This window comes from Elgaria multicarinata, chromosome 5 (assembly GCF_023053635.1).
Source record: "Elgaria multicarinata webbii isolate HBS135686 ecotype San Diego chromosome 5, rElgMul1.1.pri, whole genome shotgun sequence".
Lineage (NCBI taxonomy): Eukaryota > Metazoa > Chordata > Lepidosauria > Squamata > Anguidae > Elgaria > Elgaria multicarinata.
In genome coordinates, this window is record NC_086175.1 from 109095157 (window position 1) to 109116558 (window position 21402).

The 21402-nt window shown below is 40.5% G+C and overlaps 1 protein-coding gene across 2 annotated transcripts; it reads right to left on the reverse strand.

Annotated features, from left to right (window-relative positions):
- Window positions 1–513: 513 nt before the first annotated feature.
- On the reverse strand, window positions 514–21390 carry USPL1 (ubiquitin specific peptidase like 1). Of its 2 annotated transcripts, none has more exons than XM_063126990.1 (8): window positions 21245–21390; window positions 12478–12606; window positions 10296–10923; window positions 8193–8306; window positions 6301–6430; window positions 5313–5438; window positions 4426–4586; window positions 514–2599 (listed from the first exon to the last, which is right to left on the reverse strand). In XM_063126990.1, the coding sequence occupies exons 3-8, from the start codon at window positions 10756–10758 to the stop codon at window positions 690–692; spliced, it is 2904 nt and encodes a 967-aa protein (XP_062983060.1). In that variant the 5' UTR covers window positions 10759–10923; window positions 12478–12606; window positions 21245–21390; the 3' UTR covers window positions 514–689. The 2 variants fall into 2 exon arrangements, with proteins under 2 accessions (XP_062983060.1, XP_062983059.1); XM_063126989.1 differs by lacking the exon at window positions 21245–21390 and adding an exon at window positions 13079–14720.
- Window positions 21391–21402: the final 12 nt, after the last annotated feature.

The following is a 21402-nucleotide window of genomic DNA, read 5'->3' on the forward strand; positions in this document are numbered from 1 at the left end:
TGCATGAGCAGAACAGCAACTCTTACTGTTTTTCCACTAGCGTAACATTAGATATACCCCAGAACTAGCACTACCAATGCAAACACCTTGTCTAATAAAGTTACAGAGTTGTGCAACCGCTTGCAGAAGCTGAATCAGAGCACTGACACACACAAGGATAAAAACAAGGTTTCCGCAAGAAGCAGCTTTGAGCTAGCAGAACGATACCACTGTATACAACCGAAAAGGTTTATCCCACACAATGGTAGAAAAGAAGTGCAAGAGCTCCTTTTTCAAACTCTTGACTATGCCAGGGTGCAAATGGCTTAGATTTGCTAGCAATTTTACCACACTATCATAAAATACGGGAATCACTTTTAGTGATTGCTGAACTGTGGAAGCAACTGCATATGTGAGTTCTTTAAGAGACCTTGGATGAATGAAATTGTGTTTGTGACTTTCGTCAATTAGTTCCAGATTCTATCGTCCCCTCTATTTGACATGAAATTGATTCTCATTTCTTCCAACTAATACTTGTTTAGAGAAAAACACAAATCCAATTTATTAAGCAAGAACAAAAAAATCTCATCACCGTAAAAAAAACATTTTAAATATTCCAAGTTGAACCATGTGCAAATTAGCTTGAAATATAAGTTATGGTTGGCTTTAAAGACAGCTAAGAGAAAACTCTGAAATTGTTAGAACACAATTCACCAAGTTAATAGAGTTTCATCAAAGTGATGCAAGTCATCAGTATCAGCCATTATTGAATTCAACATTGAACAAGATAATAGTTCATCCAGAATATCTTGTTTTGCAGAACTTTCAAAGTTGAGTTTCTTCAGTGGTGATTTCATTATTAACAAGTCTGTATGACCCTCATATCCATTTTCCTTTATTGGACTGTGATAATTGTGGTCATGCGCTGTGTCCTGGGCCCCAATAAGTTTCTCATTAGGTACTGGAAATTTTGGACTGCTACCTCCCATTTCCAGATATCTACATTCTTCTTCTTGTGGAATTTCTAAGGAAGCAATCGTTGTAGCTGGAGACAGTAACTCAGATAAAATATCATCGTAACTTGAACTGCTGCACTGGGACATATTGGTGCTTGGAGAATTCACAGATTTGCTATCTTCAACATCAATTTGATGCTGCAGTGCATTTAACAAGCTCTGCAGGGATTCATTCTCCTTCTGGGATCCAAGCTGTGACTGGTCTTTCTTGGTTTTGTTGGGAGAGCATCTGTTTTTCACCTCAGTCTTTGCCAGCTTATCTAGTGAAGCTAGTTTCTCTTTTTTAGCTTTAAGCTGTTGAAGTAGTTTTAGGCGTAGTTGATGTGCTTTATCAACCGTTGACTTCTCAACATTTTCAAAAGATACAGTTTTTTTCTTTTCATTGTGGCTTCGTTGGGGCTGAATTTGTTTATCAAAAGTACCCAATGAGTCTGCTTTCTTATTTACAGCTCCTCTGCGTCCATTAGTAGTTGGCGTTTTGATTGGGATGCTCTCAAAAAGAGAAGTGGAAGAGGATGTCGGAGGTAAAGATTTATGCAAAGAATCCAATGTTATCTTTTTGATGGATTTTTTTGAACATTTAGGTTGGAAGCCACGAAAGTGGACTGCGTGTTTAACAAGAGAATTGGAGCTAGCTTCTTTTTTAATGGGCTTTTCAGAGCTCTCTGCTTTATTATAAGTTGAGATACTTTTAGGCATAAAAGAAGGATATTTTCCAAGTAAGCCTTTTACCCAACTGGCTCCAGAAGATTTCATTTCATTCTTATACAGTGACTGAGAGGTATTACTTGGTGTGGATGGAGCAGAGACCTGTGAATTTATTGCTGTTCTCTCCATAATAGTAGGCATTTCCTTTATACTATTACCTGAATTTTTTCTGCCAATTTTTTGGGGGTGATTCACTAAGTGCAAGCTGCTATCTTTAACGAGACCTGGATTAACTTCATGTTCTGCCCCTTCAACTAGTAATGCTTCTGGCGAATAACTACTATTGCTTAGAGGAACTGCTGGCATAATTAATGTATTATTTGTTGTGTTTGGCTGACCTTGATGCAAGGAAGCACTGGTCTTTTTTAGCAATTTGCACTCATTTCCAGCAATGTTTCCTCCAGAAGTAACTGGATGCACATAAATCTGACCTGGATCTTGTAGCTGTGATGTGCCTGTTTGGGCTATCAGTTTATTTTCCACAGTATGACAGTTTTCTAGTGGTTTACCTTCTGAGTCAAGTGGAACACTTACAAGATTCAAGGTTATAACATCATCTTCAGCCACGTTTTGCAAGCCCCAAGGCAAATTACTTTTGTAATTGCTATCTAGGTTTTGTGCCTCATTTGTATGTTCATTCATATCCTCACTGTAACAAAGGAAGGATGTATTGTCTACAGCCTCATCATTCAAAGATTTCACTGGAGATTTTGGCCTTGCTTTCAGAAGAGCAACATTCACGGCTTCTCCACTTCGTAGCTGCAAATCCAGTTCACTGGTCTCTCGTGGTGGCATTCTTTCCCAGATGACAATGTGAACCTCTGCAGGAGGAACTCCAAAGCTCTTGTGCCTTCTACAGTATGGCCCTTTTAAGTCATCACACTCAAGCCATGTTTCTGAAAATAAGATATGAAGAGTTCTGAACATCAAACAGATAATTCTTCATCACAGCTTTATAGAGATCACTATTCTATTCATTTCAGAGAACACAATCTTTCAGCATTTACCGTGCAAGCCAGCATTGCAAACATGTCCACAAAAATCAGGAGCCTAATTTTTATTTTTAACTAGACTGCTGACTTATATAAACCTAACTTAATCACTCATGGCTCACTTATAGTCTTAAAGGAAGAACCAATTCTCTTTAAGTTTACAATAGCTTTCCTCCCTGATTGTCTGGGGCAATTCTACTCACTACAGTTCAGGAAAGTGGTTATTTACAAGTCTGATGTAAGCATCCATTAAGCCACTAAGAGAGTGAGAAGCACAGCTTATTTTTCTTAGACCTAATTCACATGACCTAGTGAAGCCATTTATTTATTTAATGGTAATTGCTTATATTAAAATAAATATATTAAAACAGAGTATAAGATAATAATAAAACATTGTATATTATTACAGTATACTAAAGACAGGATGCTTGTTGAAACAAGTACATTTTTAGTAGGCACCAAAAACCCAGAAAGACAGTCCCATATAAAGTGAATTGCAATAATCCAATTTTGAGGTTACCAATGCACGGACCACAGTAGTCAAGCTAGCCTTATTCAGGAATGCTCATAACCATCCACCAGAGCCAGTAAAAAGCACTTCTAGCCATCAATGAACACTTGTGCCTCCAGTGGCAATGAGCACTTACAAACTACAGACCTGCTTCTTCAGGGGGAGCGTAATCCTCTCCAGAGCAGGCAACTGATCCAATTCCTGGGTACAGGAACCACTCATCCACAGAGCCTCCATCTTGTCAATACTCAGTTTACTGGCCCTCACCCAAACCACCACTGCATCGAGGTATTGGTCCAAGGCTTGCACAGCCTCCCAATTCAGGTGTTACAGAGAAACAGAGCTGGGGGCATCAGCACCTTGATCCAAATGCCCTAATAACTGCTCCCAACAGCTTCATTTAGACGTTAAATAGCATTGCGGACAAAGTAGTGCCTTCTGTCATCCACCAGCCTAAACGCCAGGGGGCTGATAAGCACTCCCCCAAAACTACTCTGAAACCAAGATGGCAGATAGGACCGGAATCACTGAAGAATGGTGCTCCAATATCCATCTCATGAGGTCTATCCCAGAAGGTACCAAAATCCTCTGAAAGATCCAGTAAAAGCTACAGGGTAGCACTCCCCTTACACTTCTCCTGGTAAAGGTCATCCATCAGGGCAACCAAGGCCAATTATGTCCCAAAACTGAGCCCAAACCTATACTGGAATGGGTGAAGATAAAGAATCCTCCCAAAACATCTGCCATTACCCTGCCATGATCCCACTGAGAACCTTTCTCATAAAAGGGGGATTTGTGACCGGACAATAGTTGTCAAGCATCATGGGGCCCAGGGTGGATTTCTTAAGGAGAGATCACATTGCTTCCTCTTTCATGGTGGCAGGTACCATCCCCTCCCAACAACAGCACTCCGTGTTCTGCAGCCAGTGAGCATTCCCAGTCCTCATTAGGCTGTTTTGAGTGCCCACCACCCCACAATTTTTTTCTGCAAACCTTGGTATCCTTCCAAGTCTGTTTATATCACCTTCTTCTCCATGGATAGTACTGTTTTGGCTATGTAAAGATTAGCACTTGGAGAATGAGTTTGCTATTGGTATGTAGGACTGTTATCCTATATCTATTCCTATTGCTACTGGGAAGAGAAAAGTTTGGCGATACCAGCCAGTACAAACAGCTGTTTAAAAAGGATATAGACGTAACAAGAGTGCACTGTACTTACCATCTGAATTCAAGGTCCATGTTATGAAGTGTTTTGCATCCTTCTGATATTGAATAACACTTGTTATTTGGTAAGAATCTTCTTGAAAATGAAATGAGTAAGCCATCAAATCAGTATGTGGCAAACCTTCAACAAAGTGCATCATAAGTATTGAGGGGATTCTACCAAAGAAACACAATAATTTGGAGCTTTAGAAATAAATAACTTGTATTAATGTTAATTCTAGCATCAGCACACAGCAGACTTTGCAGTGAAATAAATCACTATTCTAGTTGTGTTTCACAAGTTTCAAGAGATCTAAGATTGTTTTATACAGATGAGACAGCACATACTGTTTTAGAGCTCATAGAATACTATCACATAGGATGGGGCTTTTAGACAGCTTCCTAGCTTGCATTCTCATCTTTACACAATGGGATCCAATAAGGCTATTAACTTCTTCACACAGCACATAGTTAAACTATGTAATTCAGTATCACAAGATGTAGTGATGGGCACCAATTTGGATGGCTTTAAAGGGGGATTGGATACATTTATGGAGGATAAGGCTGCCAATGGCTACTAGTTTTGGTAGGTATATGCCACCTCCAGTATCAGAGGCTGTATGACTTGCACACCAATTGTGGGGGAACATGGGTAGGAGGGTGCTGTTGCACTCATATTCTGCTTAAGGGTTTCCCATGGGGAGCTCGTTGGCCACTCTGTGAACAGAACGCTGGACTAGATGGACTCTTGATCTGGTCCAGCACAGCTCTTATGTTCTTGATTTTATACTGAGAAGCAGGCTCTAGGATTAATCATTAAAAAGTTCACATTAGCTGCAACTCATTATTTGCCCACTCTTCATGTAGTTTTACTCACTTCAACTTAATACAGTTCACACTTACTTTTCTAAAACCATTTGTCTTCTTTGAGATGTGTGATTACAGTTATTACAGGAAGCAATATGAACAGCATTCAGTGGGTGCCATTCTGGGATTATATTTGTAAATGTTGTCAATGTCTTCTGACACCTGAAAACAAAGGAAATATTAATACATTGCAGCTGCAAAATGCTTGCAAAACTAAATATCAACACTAACTCAGAATGGCCAGAAGAGTAATTTGAACTAATGGGCTAAATTCAGAATTGATCTGAATCTGGTGCAGTCAAGATTGAAGTCAGTTTAAAGTTCAGGGTAATATCAGCAGTAAATTGCAACCTGCCAACAATACTTGAACATCAAATTCTGTTTTAGGGATTGTAATAGAGTGGTATAGCTTACTTCCACTTGCTGGGTGGCTATATTAGTGTTTGCTTTGTTGTTGTTGTTGTTATTATTATTATTATTATTATTATCATCATCATTATTATTATTTATACATATTGACATGAAGCTTCAACAATTAAGAACAAAAGACATTATAACATGTCACTTTCCCATAATGGAAAAAATGGAATGGAAGTAGAATTGGGTATATCGGGGGGGGGGGGGGCATTTTATGAAGAAACCAAACATAATGTTTGGGGTACTGTTATATTTTTTAGTGTTTACTTCTGAATGCACAAATGTTTATTTATTTTGACACTTCATACAATATAATAAATCCCTCAGTGGTTTACAACTGGGAGACAGTAGGATAAACCTTGGCTAACAATTAAAACTCTGCAGTTCTCTAGTATTGCACAGAAAGCTTGTCTTTCCTTGTTTTATGCTAAACTGTGAAACAAGATGCATGGCAAGTTAGTTAACTGCAGGCACATAACACCCCATCAATCCTGCATCATTTATTGTTTGCAAAAAGAAAAGAGCAGAAGTCTACAGTAAATTTAAGGTAAATATGAGATGGTACTAAAGAAGCAGGGTGAAAAATAAAAAGTCTAAAGAAACCAACCTCTCACTGACTTGGTGGCCACACTGTAAACATTTAAGCTTCCACGAAAAAGCATGGAGGAAAAGTTTATCTATTCTTGGATCTTTCCGTAGAAGGAGAGGAAAAGCAAACACTGGGCTTTCCTCCTCACCTTTGAAGAAAAACACACCACAAAAACATAACTATTTTATGCACTCTTAACCAAGATCTAACAGCTCTTCAAAATACATATTTCAAGATTGCAAAATGCAGTCCTAAGGACCAATTCCTATAAAAGTTTGTGTACAGGCTCTTACTAACATACACAGTATATTTTGGGCCCAGTTCATACAACGAAAGTATCAAGGCTAAAAATACGTGTAGGTTCTTGTACTGATTTATATATTTCTAAAATATGACTATGAATTTGTATAAACAGAATATCTGAAGTTATACACTCAGATCATTTAATTTGCTTTTTATATTCAAAACTAAAAGATATATTTTAGTGACTGACAGCAGAATCCTACGCATGTTTACTCAGAAGTAAGTCTCACATACCTAGGTAAGTATGTACGGGATTGTAGCCTAAAGCTGCTTGTACAAAACTAAGGCATTTAAACTTTTGAAGCTTCAATCCTAGGCATACTTATCTGGAAGTAAGTTCTATTGAACTTACCTGTGTAGGATTGTGCTAAACATTATATGACATTGTGATCACATTAGAGCCTTATTTTAGCAATGGGGAGCTTAGGCCAGCCCCACCCCACCCCACCATGCCACCTATCATGTCAATGGCACAACATGAAGCCCGCTATGCAGGCAGCGGAGCAAGGGGGAAGTGGTGGCACACACTTCACATACAAAAAGGTTCAAGGTTCAATTCCAGGTATATCTGGCAAAGCCTCTTGCCAGAAAACCGAGAGAACCACTCCCAGTCAGCATAGATTGCACTGGGCTAGCTAGATCAATGGTGTTGCCTTAGTATGAGGCTGTTACTTATTTATTTAAGACATTTCTTAACCGCTTTTTATTATAAAATAATCCAAAATCAGGGTACAAACAATAAAATGCAATAAAATACATTAAAATAATACAACATTGACAAAAAACATAATCAAACAGAGAGAAAAATAGCTGACAAATAACACTTTATGTGATGCAGCAGAACAAGAGAAAAATTCAATCAAAAGGCTGGGTAAACAAACAGAACTTTAGCTGGCGCTGAAAGCTTGTAAGCACCACCTGTATATGAGGTGGGGAGGGAGTTTCACATTTGGGGTACTTATATCGAGAACATCCTGTCTCGGGTGCCGTGTATTCAACTCCAGACAAAAGTGGCACTGTCAAGAGGGCATCCTCATTCCATCTTAACCTCTGAGCACATATTCTTATGTCACTAAATTGTATCTCTATGTTCAGAGGCAGCATATCATTAAATACTTCCAGCTCAAGGGCTATTCCTTTTACGCTCAGTTTGAGGGCTTCCCCATGGCATCCGGTTGGCCACTGTGAGATGCAAGATACTGGCCTGAATGGACCATTGGACTGATTCAAGCAAGGCTCTCCTTATGCCTGAGTAATCAAAGGCACAGAAGACAGCTGGACCACACAAAGGCATTTGAGTATTGAAACCAGGATCTCATCGGAAGCTAATGACAAATTAAAGTGGTTTCCAGCTGATGGACAGACCAAGCTAAAGCAGAAGAACAGCAAGAGCACTGCAATACAGTAGCACATAACTCTGAGGAATGGGTCCCTTTGGACCCATAAATAAAGAAACTAGAGAGAAAGGAAATATATGACAGAGCAAAACAGTAAGTTGGCAATGCGCTAGTTTACTGCCACATTTGGAAACATAACTGTTATATCACAAAACCCCAACACTTTATAACCTCCCCAGCCCCCACAGAAAACCCTCATCAATTACTTACCCAATTTACACTTAAGGTGAGGCTGAAGGTGGTCAAAAATTAGATTCCTGACTTCATTCAGGTGAGATTCAGCTCTTGATAGAACATCCGAAGGAACCTCTGAAACACAGTTGTCTGTATGAAACAGTTTGCTGACCAATCAACACATGGTTCTTCAAACATGGCTATTTCCTAATCCATACCAAAAGTAACTGGACACTGCTAAATAAATGAAACTCTGCAATTTGTTCTGTAGCAGACAAGGGCAATATGATTCTGGGATCCAACGGTGTCATTCTACCAGCAGAAGGGAAACTGTTGGCTGATTTACCCTCCCCACTGCATGCACCCCAAATATCCGATTCAGATATTTGGTCTGCTTCTGTTGAAGATTTCGAATTCTTAGAAACCTGTATTTATACACACACTTCATACGTATGTATTGAAATTGATATATTCAAACCTATGCAGCTACATTTTTTCTTTCTTTACTTTTGTTGACATTTTATAATAAAAAAATTAAAATGCATCCCAAATCTGCTCTGGAGGGTTGGGGGATCCTCTGGAACCGATTTGGGTGGTGTGCAGGGGATTGCAGAGGGTGGGGTGGGAGGAGAGGACAATGAAGTCCTGCTGTGTGAGTGGTCTTCTGCTTATGCACTATTGGATCCAAGCCACAGTAAAAAAATCCCACATAGTCACAAGGAAAACAGACCACTGTTTGATCTGACTGCTGCAGCCATCCTCAGGATATCTGCCCAAAGCTAAATGCAAGTTGTATGAAATACTCAAACAGCTAGATCATCTGCCCAAGCCAAACCTGTTTCCTGCCTCTCATGAAGTGGTTTTAAACTGCATTCTAGGGAACCTTAGAGTTCTTCAAAGGTTTACCAGATACCAAAGGAAGAGGAATGGCCGACAAGCATCTCTTAAAGACAGCTTGCCAACACTACTGACCTTTCCCCTGCAACATAAAGCAGGAGAGCTGTGTGTTTTCCCGTGTGCTCTCTTGTTTCAAGTATGAAACACTGCAGCCCTACAAACCTACCTAGCATTTTATCTGAGCCAAGTACATATGCTGGAACATGTCCCAGAATCCCCCTCCAGTGCACCAGGGGTTCTGTTACAAACACTGTGTAGTTTCTTTGCAGAGAAGTGCATGAAAGTAAAAACTGTAAAAATTAATTGCATGCATGTCATCAAGCTCAATTAAAGTAACCAATGTATTGAGAAGTTGCTGCCAGGGGTGGTAGGGATAGTTTAGCCTTCAAACCACTTGTTCTATCATTTATTTACCAATATTTATATACGGCTCCATATCTAAAATAGATTCTAGAGGACTGAATGTAGGAATAAAACAGTAAAAAGATAAAACCAGACTTTTAAAAATGGCTCAATTTAAAACAGAATACCAATAAAAACAATGGCTGGTCAGTTGAGGACAGCTTCTGGAAAAGAGCTGTTTTCAAGAGGTGGCAGAAGCGGCACAGTGTTGGCGCCTGCCTGCCTGACCTCCAGGGGTAGGGAGTTCCAGAGAGAGGGGGCTACCACACTAAAGGCCCTTCTTCTGGTGGACTCCAGTCAGGCCATAGGTATGTATCTCATTACAAGCTTGGCCAGATTTTGAGGCTAATCAAGGATGAAGGAAAGAGTGATCAACAGCTATGGAGCTATCTGGGCAAACACTGCTTGTTGCGGCAGGGTAGAGGTAGGAAAAGTAGCTTATGAAAGTGGAAATAACAGAAGCTGGGGTGGGGGAAATGTTTCATGGCTTCTAATGGCCAGATTTCACTAGGTGTGATTTTATCAAAGGTTGTTCTATAATCCCAGAACTTGTGTAACGGTTTTTTTTTTTAAATCAATATAATAGAACATTTTCCCATGTTGAAGGCTAGTGAACATGTCAGAAATACGAATCTGATTCCAGAGAGAGAGAGAGAAAAGAAAACGCAAGGCCTACATTAATTTTTACTTCTTACATACACGATGGCCTTATAGGCCCCTTCCAACTCTACTATTCTATCAAAATAATCTGAATTGTCAAAAGGTCAGAAATCTATAGATCCCATTGATTTTTGTAAACAAAAAATATTTTGACAGGAAAAAATGACTTGTTTGACTTACCCCTTTGACAAGTATTTACAAGTGCCGTCACTTGGTTATATTTTGCAAACAGTGTCTCGATTATTGATGTGTTTTCTGAATCTGATCCAGTCAGAATCATTTTTAGTGTTTCTAAATGCACTAGTGCTGACATAATACAATCTAACCAGCAGAGAGCATGTGCATTCCTCCACTGAAGTCCCAATGGCTCCGACAGAGATTGTTTGTCTTGATGCAGAATTTGAGATACTGATGAACCAATTTCAGAATCTGAGTAAGGCTGTGTTTGCACACTGGACATCTCTGGTAAACTTTCTTGAGCTGCCATTTCCAAGCCCATTTTCTGTTCCACGGATTCAGCTGCACTATACAAGTTTGGCAGACTGGCTTGTGAAAAATCAGGCTGCCCTGACTGAGTTCCAAACATGTCATTTTCATTGCACTTGGGAGCAAAATCAGGTTTGGATGTCTGCTCAATATCCATCAAGTTATCGGTCCTAGTCAATTTTATGCATGGTTCAATGGGTGAAGGCACTGGGCTTGTGTCAAAGAACTTTCTTTTCTTAAAAGTGCCCTGTGAGGGATAACCTTTTGGATCAATGGGAATGATTATGTTGCTTAGTGGTTCAAATCCGAGAGGGTAGATGCACTGAAAGAGAAAAGAAAAACATATACTGGACATTAGGCCTACATACAATGTTTTATTGAATTAATAAGATATAATGCAACTTTCAGGGATGGCATTGAAAGCTGTCTACAGAAACTACAGCTCTACAAGTTAAGTACCCAACTAACTCCCCACCCCTAAGTTTTAAATAGTACTCTTCTGAGATAATAAGACAAAGAATTGAGAATAAAACTGCCAGTATCATACTGCCTTTATACAAATCTATGGTGTGACCACACTTAAAATACTGTGTACAGTTCTGGTCACCACACCTAGAAAAGGATATTATAGAGCTAGAAAACATGCAGAAAAGGGCAACTAAGTTGATCAAGGGGCTGGAGCATCTCCCCTACAAGAGAAGATTACAACAGCTGGGATTATTTAGCTTGGAAAAAAAGAGGCTGAGGGGAGACATGATAGAGGTGTACAAAATTATGCATGGTGTGCAGAGTTTGGATAGGGAGACATTTTTCTCCCTCTCTCAAAATACTAGAACCCAATGGGGCCATCCCATGAAGCTGATTGGTGAGAGATGTAGGACAAATAAAAAGAAGTACTTCTTCACACAGTGCATAGTTAAATCACTACAAGATGTAGTGAGGGCTTTAAACAGGGGGTCGGGTGGATAAATCCCTGGAGGAGAAGGCTCTCAATGGGTACTAGCCCTGATGGCTAAGCGCAACCTCCAGTAACAGAGGTAGTAAGCTTGTATACACTAGTTCCTGGGCAACATGGGTGGGATGGTGCTGTTGCACCGTGTCCTGCTTTATCGGTCCCTGGCCGACGGCTGGTTGGCCACTGTGCGAATAGAGTGCTGGACTAGACAGACCCTCGGTCTGATCCAGCAAGACTCTTCTTATGTCCTTAAAATACTGCTTTTCTGAACACCAATATGACTATTGCTAGTTTTGTGTTTACACAGAGGAAGGAAATTTCAAGATTCGTTTAATCAAAGCTAGATTAATTATACAATGCTGATTGGAGTCTCACAGCCTTAACTACCATCATTCCCCACCCCACCCCGCTCAAATACTTACTGGTTAATCCATCTTCATTCCCAAACACAAAGATAGTTATATGACTAGGAACTGTAAATGCTGTCTCTTTTTTACAGCTTGAAATTAAAGAATCCTTAGTCTTGAATTGGGCTTTAATAGTTTTACCTAAAAATCAATGGGATCATTACAGCTTTGAATGGGCTTTAGTAGATTGCCTAGAAAGGTATCCATCAATTCAGGACCTGCTCTGGATCATGTGAAGGGGTGGGAGAATTCATTTTCTACATCTGGGTTTGTTTGTTTTTTTGGCATATCATATGACACAGTTTTCTTCAACATAACCTGTTCATGAATTGAGGCATAACATGCCTGTGGTTTAACGGAACCTGGATATCCAAGTTATTTTGTATGCCAAAGAACTACTCAGTTATGAAATGTCATGCCAACTACTTGGTAAATCATCCCAAATGTGCAGATTAAGAATGATGGGGTATAACAATATTGGACAAATCCTAACTTAAAAAACACACTGAAGTACCTGGGGATTTTCACACAGAAAAATAGATTCTTCAAAATTTATGCGATATGTTCGTAATGCTTTTATTAGACCTTTCTTTTTGCAAGCTGGGCAGCATTCATTTGGAGCTACTTCAGCAGAATTAGAGCCCTAAAGGGATGTAAAAACAAACAACATACGTATTATTCCTGAGAGATCAAACATCAAAACAAAGAAAATGACTTTCATACCACACAAGTCATTTATGTGACTGAAGAATTAAATTTGATAGTACAGAAACATAAAATATATGAGCGTCTCATATTAGAACAAACAATAATTTGATTTTTATACCGACCAAGTGTTCATTTTATTTACACTGGACAAAATAGCCTTTACTATCAATCCTGAACTTTATACCCAAGCATTAGAACAAACGTGTTTGTAATAGCTAACCTTTGAAAATAGTAAATCTTTCGCCATTTCAGTAAGATTTCCGTGGAAAAATAATTTTACAAAATAATTTTACAAAAAATTTAGAGGTAATACAGCAAAATTAGCCCAATAGAATTTTTTTAAATCTCTCAAAATTGAGGAGGAAAAAAAATGAACTTTGCACAATGTGAAAGAGAACTGAACTGACTTTTCCCAAATACCCCACCATGTGGAGTGCAGATGCCCCTATACCAGTCACTTGCAAACCATTTCCAATCTTCTGGTACTCCATCACTCTGAGGCATTGGCTAAATTATCATGTCACTTGTTACATTTTCAACAGTCCTAAGGATTTTTTTCACATATCCTGCAAAATAAGAAGTGAACAGAAAAAAAGTTAAATAAGCATGTTTCCAATGGCAAGCCTTAGAAAGCACACGAACGAAAGAGATATTTTGGGTGGGTAGAAGGAGTGAAGCAATTTGTGAATAAGGGAATATGTGTGGGCAGGTTGGGGGGGGAAGATACACACATACGAACCACAAAGATGGACAACAGGGATACAGAACCTCTTTCAGCCTGATGGCCGAATTCCATTTTGGAGAAGCTTTCAGGAGCGGCATTCCAATGGTGGGTGTGGCTGAAGGCAAAAGAAGTGGGACCAAAGGCAAAAAAGGGGGAGCCAAAACACCACCTTATTTTAACTTAAAGCTCTTACTGGCACCCTTGGGGGAGGCATTTCAATCTTTCAGAATGGAAACATCACTCCACAAAAGCTGGGAAACTACCCAATGACGGGTGGTTAGGAGAAAGGGGACAAGGGAATGTGTTGTGACCACCTAGAGACTCCCAAAGGGTCAGAGTGGGACCCCCTGGAAGGCCAGATTTGGGGCCAGGCTCTAAGGTTCTGCACCCCTGATGTAAAGCAACTAACTGAAACTTTACATTTGTCATACAACAGATCCATATATAGTCCCAACAAGTCTTGCAAATATTGCTGCTGTTCCACCTGAAAAGTTTCTAAACCACTTGTATCAGAAGCAAGAGGCAGATGGTGAGCCTATGCTCTGGGTGTGCCATATGCATCTACACTGAGATTCAATAATGCACTTAGCCCTACAGGGCTTTTGTCAAGAGGAGTCTTGGACAGGCACCTGCCAAAGGCTTACAGCCCAGCAGGGACCAATGATAAGAGCCCCCCTGGACTTGCTCCCTCTCTTCACTGTTGCAACCTGCTTTTTCACCTGCCTCTTGCTCTGACTCAGACAACGGTGGTAGTGAGGAGGAAGAGCAGTAGATGAAACTGCAAACTTGCTGTCTGACTCTCTGCCTGACAGGGAAGCCAATGATAGCAACGATGAGAAAAAGGAGGAGCAACAGCAGGTGCTGATAGTCATCTTAAAATGATAGACTCACTAAGGGAGAGGAGCGACTGAGGGTGTCTTGCCTAAGGGTTCTCCAAAACCTGGAACTGACACTGCCTGGAGAGCTCACATGGCCACCTTAAAAGTATTCTAAAACAGAGCTGGAACACTCAGAGCTAGTTATTCTCTTCCACATGATTGATCATAAAGCCTGATTTGTGTGCAACCTAGGCCATGGGGTAGGTACTTACTTGTGTGTTTCATTTACTTGCCCCGTGTTAAAATGCACTTACCACATGCATCACCCTATGCGTATATAGCAGTAGCCGCCTAGCAATCAACAGGATGGCTCTCCATGGAATTTGGCTTTTCCACAACTGCTACGTGCTGAGGTGACGTTATCAGTGAACTAATCCAAGATCTCTTTTGTTAGTCACTGCCAGTTTAGACTACATTGGTGTTGATGCGAAGTTAGGTTTTTTTGTCCCAGATGAGCATCACTTCACAGTTATTTATTTATTTATTTATTTATTTATTACATTTTTATACCGCCCAATAGCCGAAGCTCTCTGGGCGGTTCACAAAAATTAAAATCATCATAAAACAACCAACAAGTTAAAAATACAAATACAAAATACAATATAAAAAGCACAACCAGGATAAAACCACGCAGCAAAATTGATATAAGGTTAAAATACAGAGTTAAAACAGTATAATTTAAATTTAAGTTAAAATTAAGTGTTAAAATACTGAGTGAATAAAAAGGTCTTCAGCTGGCGACGAAAGGAGTACAGTGTAGGCGCCAGGCGGACCTCTCTGGGGAGCTCATTCCACAACCGGGGTGCCACAGCAGAGAAAGCCCTCCTCCTAGTAGCCACCTGCCTCACTTCCTTTGGCAGGGGCTCACGGAGAAGGGCCCCTGTAGATGATCTTAAGGTCCGGGTAGGTACATATGGGAGGAGGCGTTCCTTCAAATAACCTGGCCCCAAACCGTTTAGGGCTTTAAATGTCAATACCAGCACTTTGAATCGGGCCCGGACCTGGACTGGCAGCCAATGAAGTTGTAAAAGGACTGGCGTAATGTGATCTCGCCAGCCAGTCCCTGTTAGTAAACGGGCTGCCCTGTTTTGTACCAGCTGAAGCTTCCGGACCGTTTTCAAAGGCAGCCCCACGTATAACGCATTGCAGTAATCCAAACGAGAGGTTATCAGAGCATGGATAACTGTAGCTAGGCTATCACTGTCCAGATAAGGGCGCAGTTGGTATATCAGCCTAAGCTGATAAAAGGTGCTCTTTGCCACTGAGTTCACCTGTGCCTCAAGTGACAGTTCTGGATCGAAGAGCACCCCCAAACTACGGACCCGATCCTTTAGGGAGAGTGCAACCCCGTCCAGGACAGGGCAAACATCACCTCGCCGGACAAATGAACCACCCGCTAACAGTACCTCCGTCTTGTCTGGATTGAGTCTCAGTTTGTTAGCCCTCATCCAGTCCATTACCGTGCCCAGGCACTGGTTCAGAACAGTCACTGCCTCACCTGGGTTTGATGAAAAGGAAAGGTAGAGCTGGGTGTCATCCGCATATTGATGACACCTCAGTCCACATCTCCGGATAACCTTACATTCGGATACCTTACTCCGGATACTTACATTGAACCTTGCTTGTGATTTTCTTGCCTATTCACCCAGTTTGGAGAGATCCTCTTGGAGCTCTTCACAGGCTATGACTACTCTGAATAACATTGTGCCATCATTAACTCAGCCACCTCACTGCTCTCCTCCAACTCCAACAAGTAAAATAGTATTGATTCCAATAAATACCCACCTCCATTTTTAAAAAATATCTCTTCATTGTAAGAACTGCCCATGTATTCCTACCTTCTGTTCTTTAACCAGTTACTGTTAGAATCATAGAATAGCAGAGTTGGAAGAGGCCTACAAGGCCATCGAGTCCAACCCCCTGCTCAATGCAGGAATCCACCCTAAAGCATCCCCGACAGATGCTTGTCCAGCTGCCTCTTGAAGGCCTCTAGTGTGGGAGAGCCCACAACTTCCCTAGGTTGTGACGACTTGTTCTCTTATTCAAAGACTGCTAAGTTCTACTCAGAAGCCTTTGAGAAAAGATGTCAAAAGCTATTTCAATCATACAGTGTCTACTGAAATGCTTCTATCTACATGTTTGCCAACATGTTCAAAATACTCCAAAAGCTTGGAGAAACAGGACTTCCATTTGCAAACGGCAAGGGCTTATTTTTAACTTTAATGTTTTCCACCAATTTATTTGGGTAGATGTTAAGACTAATTGGTCTGTAATGTCCTAATTTTCCCCAAATTTCCTTTTAAAAGAAGCCCAAGACTGTAAATTTGAGTAATCAGAGAAGGTCAAGACTACAATACTTTCTCCATATGTGTGTACTGCAGTTCTAACACAGGTATAGAACACAGTTCGCCACCATGACCCTGGACATGCTTACAGTCAACTTATGAAATGCATCCTACAGTACCTTCATTGAATCATTTGTCACTGGTGAAAAACAACAGCACTATAACAGTCTAACAGCATATACACATTTTAACTTCAGCACTATCTATGGAAGTAAACACTCAGATGCTGTTCAAGTTAAACCAATGCCTAACAACCTTAATTCCTGGCTGGGCTCTTTGGATAGCAGTAATTTTGAAAATGTGAGAACACAATTCCATCTCTTATATGCCACTGACTAGTTAGCAGGATTCCATGTTTAAAGTCAGAATCAGTAACACCACTTAAATGGCAATTAAGAAACTGTATTTTGCAATATTCTACTTAATTAAATGTGTTACATTTATGAAAATCCTTTTCTTCAAGGCAACATAAGTGGCTCTCTCCTGTTTTTATCCTCACAACAACACTGTGAGGTAGGTTAGGTTGAGAGTGTGCGTGACAGCCCAAGATCATCCACTGAGCTTCATGACTGAGTGTGTTTTGAATGCAGGTTCTCCCAGTCCTAGTCTGATACTCTGACCACTACAACACAATGACAATCTGTTAAGATGAACTAAGTGGCAGCATTTTCAGACAAAGTCTGTCCCATGTCAACTAATTATAGAATGTATCTTTTTGCCGGGAGAGGGAGGAGGAATGTAATTCAAGCGCAATTATGAGCTCAGCTGTTGATAAACAATCTATAGAACTTCAATCTCCACTTGCGGAAGTTATTATGAAAGGATCAGCATCTGTTGGAAAATATATTCATTTGCATAAATACAGGAACACTTCTAAGATTTGTGTTACGGCATCCCACGTTTTCTAGCTTTATAAAAACTTTTGGGGGGGCAATGCTGCATTATTTTACTGTTTTTATTGTTTGTGCCCCACTTTAGGATTATTTTATAATCAATACAGGAACGGAATTTCTAAAATAAACAAATCCAGATTAGCTATGAAATGTTGTAGTTTTATATGGCACCAGGTGTTTGCTGGAATTTCATAGTCAAGTAGTACTTATCTTGCAACTGAGGACACCCCACCCCCCCAGGTTCTCTGTAAACCTCTTGAATTTGGAAACTCTTGATTATTATAGTGCCCTATTGGGTATTTTGGGAAAACTAGTATCAGTGTTCCTCTCCCACTGTCTCTGTTCTAAAAAAAGGGTAGGGTATTTCTAAGGTTTCTCAGACCATGAGAGGGGTATACCTGGAAAACAGGTAAAAGTAAGTCCGTCCCCCCATTTCTGGTTTTTTAAATAAATAAATAAATAATACAATGCTGGTACAACACAATGCTAAAATGTAGTTTAGTTTTGTTTTTAGAGAACAATCCTAGTCTCCCCACACACTCTAGGCCCTGGGAGATCTTCATGAGCTTATGACCTTTGCAGGACCAATGCACACACAACACACACACACCGCTCTAGCTTTTGCTTCCATTTTTGATAAACTGCAGCTTTCCACGTCATCAGTTCCCAAACAAACTGTGACTAATCTTAACTAGGAGTGTGGAAACAAGCCAACATCAAACCACCATTTATGAAGCTGTTTTGTTTTCACTAAATAAAGTTAAAACTAACCACAGTTTAGATATGGATGTTCCACTAAATATTAGTTGATCTAAAGGGGAAGTGGAGCTTTTTGATCTCCGTGGCTGTGCCAGAGGAAGAGAGAGAATGGGGGAGCACTACTTCCAAATGCAGCCGTGGAGTACAAATCCATCAGGTACTGCTCGCAATGCTTGAACTGTGTATTAAAAGATATCCAATATGCCTGTCTTACTAAGTTGTTACATATGTTGTTCCTGGACTGTAATTGCTTCCAGGGCAAGGCAAAGTCATGATACCCCCTTATTAAGCTTTATTTTGAAAAGACATTTCAAAAGAAATCTTATACATTTGGGCATATTTTTTAAAAAAGAGAAAAATGCACAGTATTCATTGCAGGCCAGCATCTGTATCACTTATGCGTGGAGATGTGAACTCATCCAGATTGGTTTCCAAACTCTAGCCTCATCTGGGAGATATACATATGCCTTTGCTGGACATTAATGTATGCTTCAGGTCTAGATGAAGTTTTAAAAGACACTCTGGGGTCTATCTGTGCTATAGTGCCCAGAAATAGATTTCCACGTTAGAGCATTATGTACAGGAGTGAAAAAAATACTTACTCGTTTGATGTATGAAAGTATGTGTGACTTCGTAAACCTGCTCTCACGTGTACTGGCTAAGCGTTGCAAAGCTGCTCGCCTACAGCTGCTTTATCAAGGCTAGCAATTACAATCATTTTTCTATGTGCACAACATGAAGCCTCTATTGGTCATGGGCAATGGAAGTAATGCTGCCCAACTTCTTTGAAAGAGGATACTGAAACTGTGTGCATTATTTCTCACATTCCCTTAAGACCATAAAGCATCTGGAATCAGATGTTTATGGAAGGCTCATTACAAAGCAGGAATCTGGACACAGAAACAGTTATGCTGCCAGAAATATTATATTCACAAGTTTTGGGGAAAGCCCTAAAGGTGCAGTCATCAGCAGTACAGAGAAAGCCATTATCACTTCATGTATGCGTCAACTGGTTCAAGGTATGAGACATGTTGCATGAAACAGCAAAAGTGAAATTGCAGAAAGCTTTGTAAAAGGAATGCTATAGATATGTATGAGATTAGTATCTCAATAAACTGACACATCTGATGCAACATTAAAAGTACAAAGCGCCTAGTGATAATTATCAACAAGACAGGTAATGTTCTGAGGACACTGGTTATTTTCATCATATGGTCACTAGATGGCATCACACATATGGCATCACAAAGAAACACACATATGGCATCACCTATTGACTATTAATACATCAAATGTTCCAAGAGTTATGAGCCAGTACCTGGTGGATTCAAGTGCATCCCATTAAAAACATATGGAAATAAGCATAAAACATTACTAGTACTTGTTTTTCAGGTTCACTAAAAAATCAGCACTTTGTGTCCTAAAATAAGGGGCACCAAGTAGAAACCAATACCAAGGTCATGATCAGTGACATAAATACAGTAGGGGAGTTTACAAAACCCCTCACACACTAAAAGCACATGTGAGGACATTGCAGGATGAAAGAGCTCTATATGCACACTAATGGACTTGAGTAAGAAATTTCACGCAAAAGGAAACCTGGGTCAATCTTGTATGGAGGAGCATTACACACATATATCTGTATGCACATAGAGCTATTTCGCATGGCTATGATGCCAGCATATGTGTTGTTAGCAGGGTGCAGGACTCCCCAATGCATCCCCACAACCCTCTCATGCATTGCTTCAACATATGAAATGGTTCATGTGAAGCCCATCTGTATCATACACTTGAACTCCTTGTTAATTAACCTGGTATAGCTACCACCACATGCTTCCCTATTCACAATCACTAACAAAACAAGATACCCATCTTCCCCTTGTATGAAAATGTGCACTGAACAGATGGAAAAGCACCAGATTTTCATTTATTAACAACCCTGTCTGCAAATACAAGAGGGCAGTAAATTTGGATGGATAAGTAACTAGTCTTTACGTGATCTGGAAAAAACACCTACACTGCACCCCTTTGGCCAAACCATTATACAGCTCTTTATTTAAGAGAATTTATAGCCTACCCTTCTACATTAGCTACAGTGCTCAGGGTTTGAGAAGAAAGCATAAAAAGAGTCTAATACTTCTAATTAAGAATTCATCCAGACCCTGAGATTGAACCTGATCCTTTAAAAGCTGCACAGAAAATAGACTAGGTGTAGGGGCTGTTTTCAAATCACACTACAGTGACAGGAAAAGCAGAACTTGATGAAATTCTGCCTTCCATATAACTCAGGTACACAGATCCTACCACATACATATACTCAGAAGTAGGTTTTACGGAGTAAAATGGAAGGTTGGGAATGTGCACAGGATTTCAGGATTATTCTCGGGATCTGGGCCTGCTATCTGATATCAGTGACCACTGATGGTGTGATAAATATAATATTTATTTATTGCATTTTTATACCGCCCAATAGCCGAAGCTCTCTGGGCGGTTCACAAAAGTACACCCAATCTTCACAGAACCCCAACTCCATGGCTTCCATAGTAACGGATTCACACATTTCTAAGTTCCTATACAGAATTTACTTCCGTTTAGGGACTAGCGCCCTGCATGGGGGACATTACAATGAATATCATATGCAAAGCCAACCATCCCTCCCGCCTCCCCACAACGCATACACGCAAAGCTAGATCCCCACGTGCAGATAGCCAGCCGTAAGTGCAGCAAATGTAAGGGCGTCACACTTATAGATGACGATCTACACCTCAGGCTCAGCAAAAAAAACCCGAATGGGTCGCCATGCGTGGAGCGACCCAGAGACCTACGAGCAAAGGCAATTCGTTAGAGGCACCCCTGCTTGACCATGCAGCGAAGAAAACACCGGGATACCCATAGCATAGCCCGCAAAAGGCGGGTGTCGGAAACCCCCACTCCGAGAAGCCTGTAACCCGGGACGGTTAAGGCCGTTACTCACCCTCCGGCCCCCATTGCGCGAGGATGGCAGAACCGGCGCCAGGTCAGGCCGAGAACAACCCCACGCCGACTCTTCAAGACACGTTAGGTGCACGTCCGGGCTGGCCGAGGCCCTGCGCAACTTCCGGCGCGTCCTCTTGAAACAGTTCCCCGCTAAAA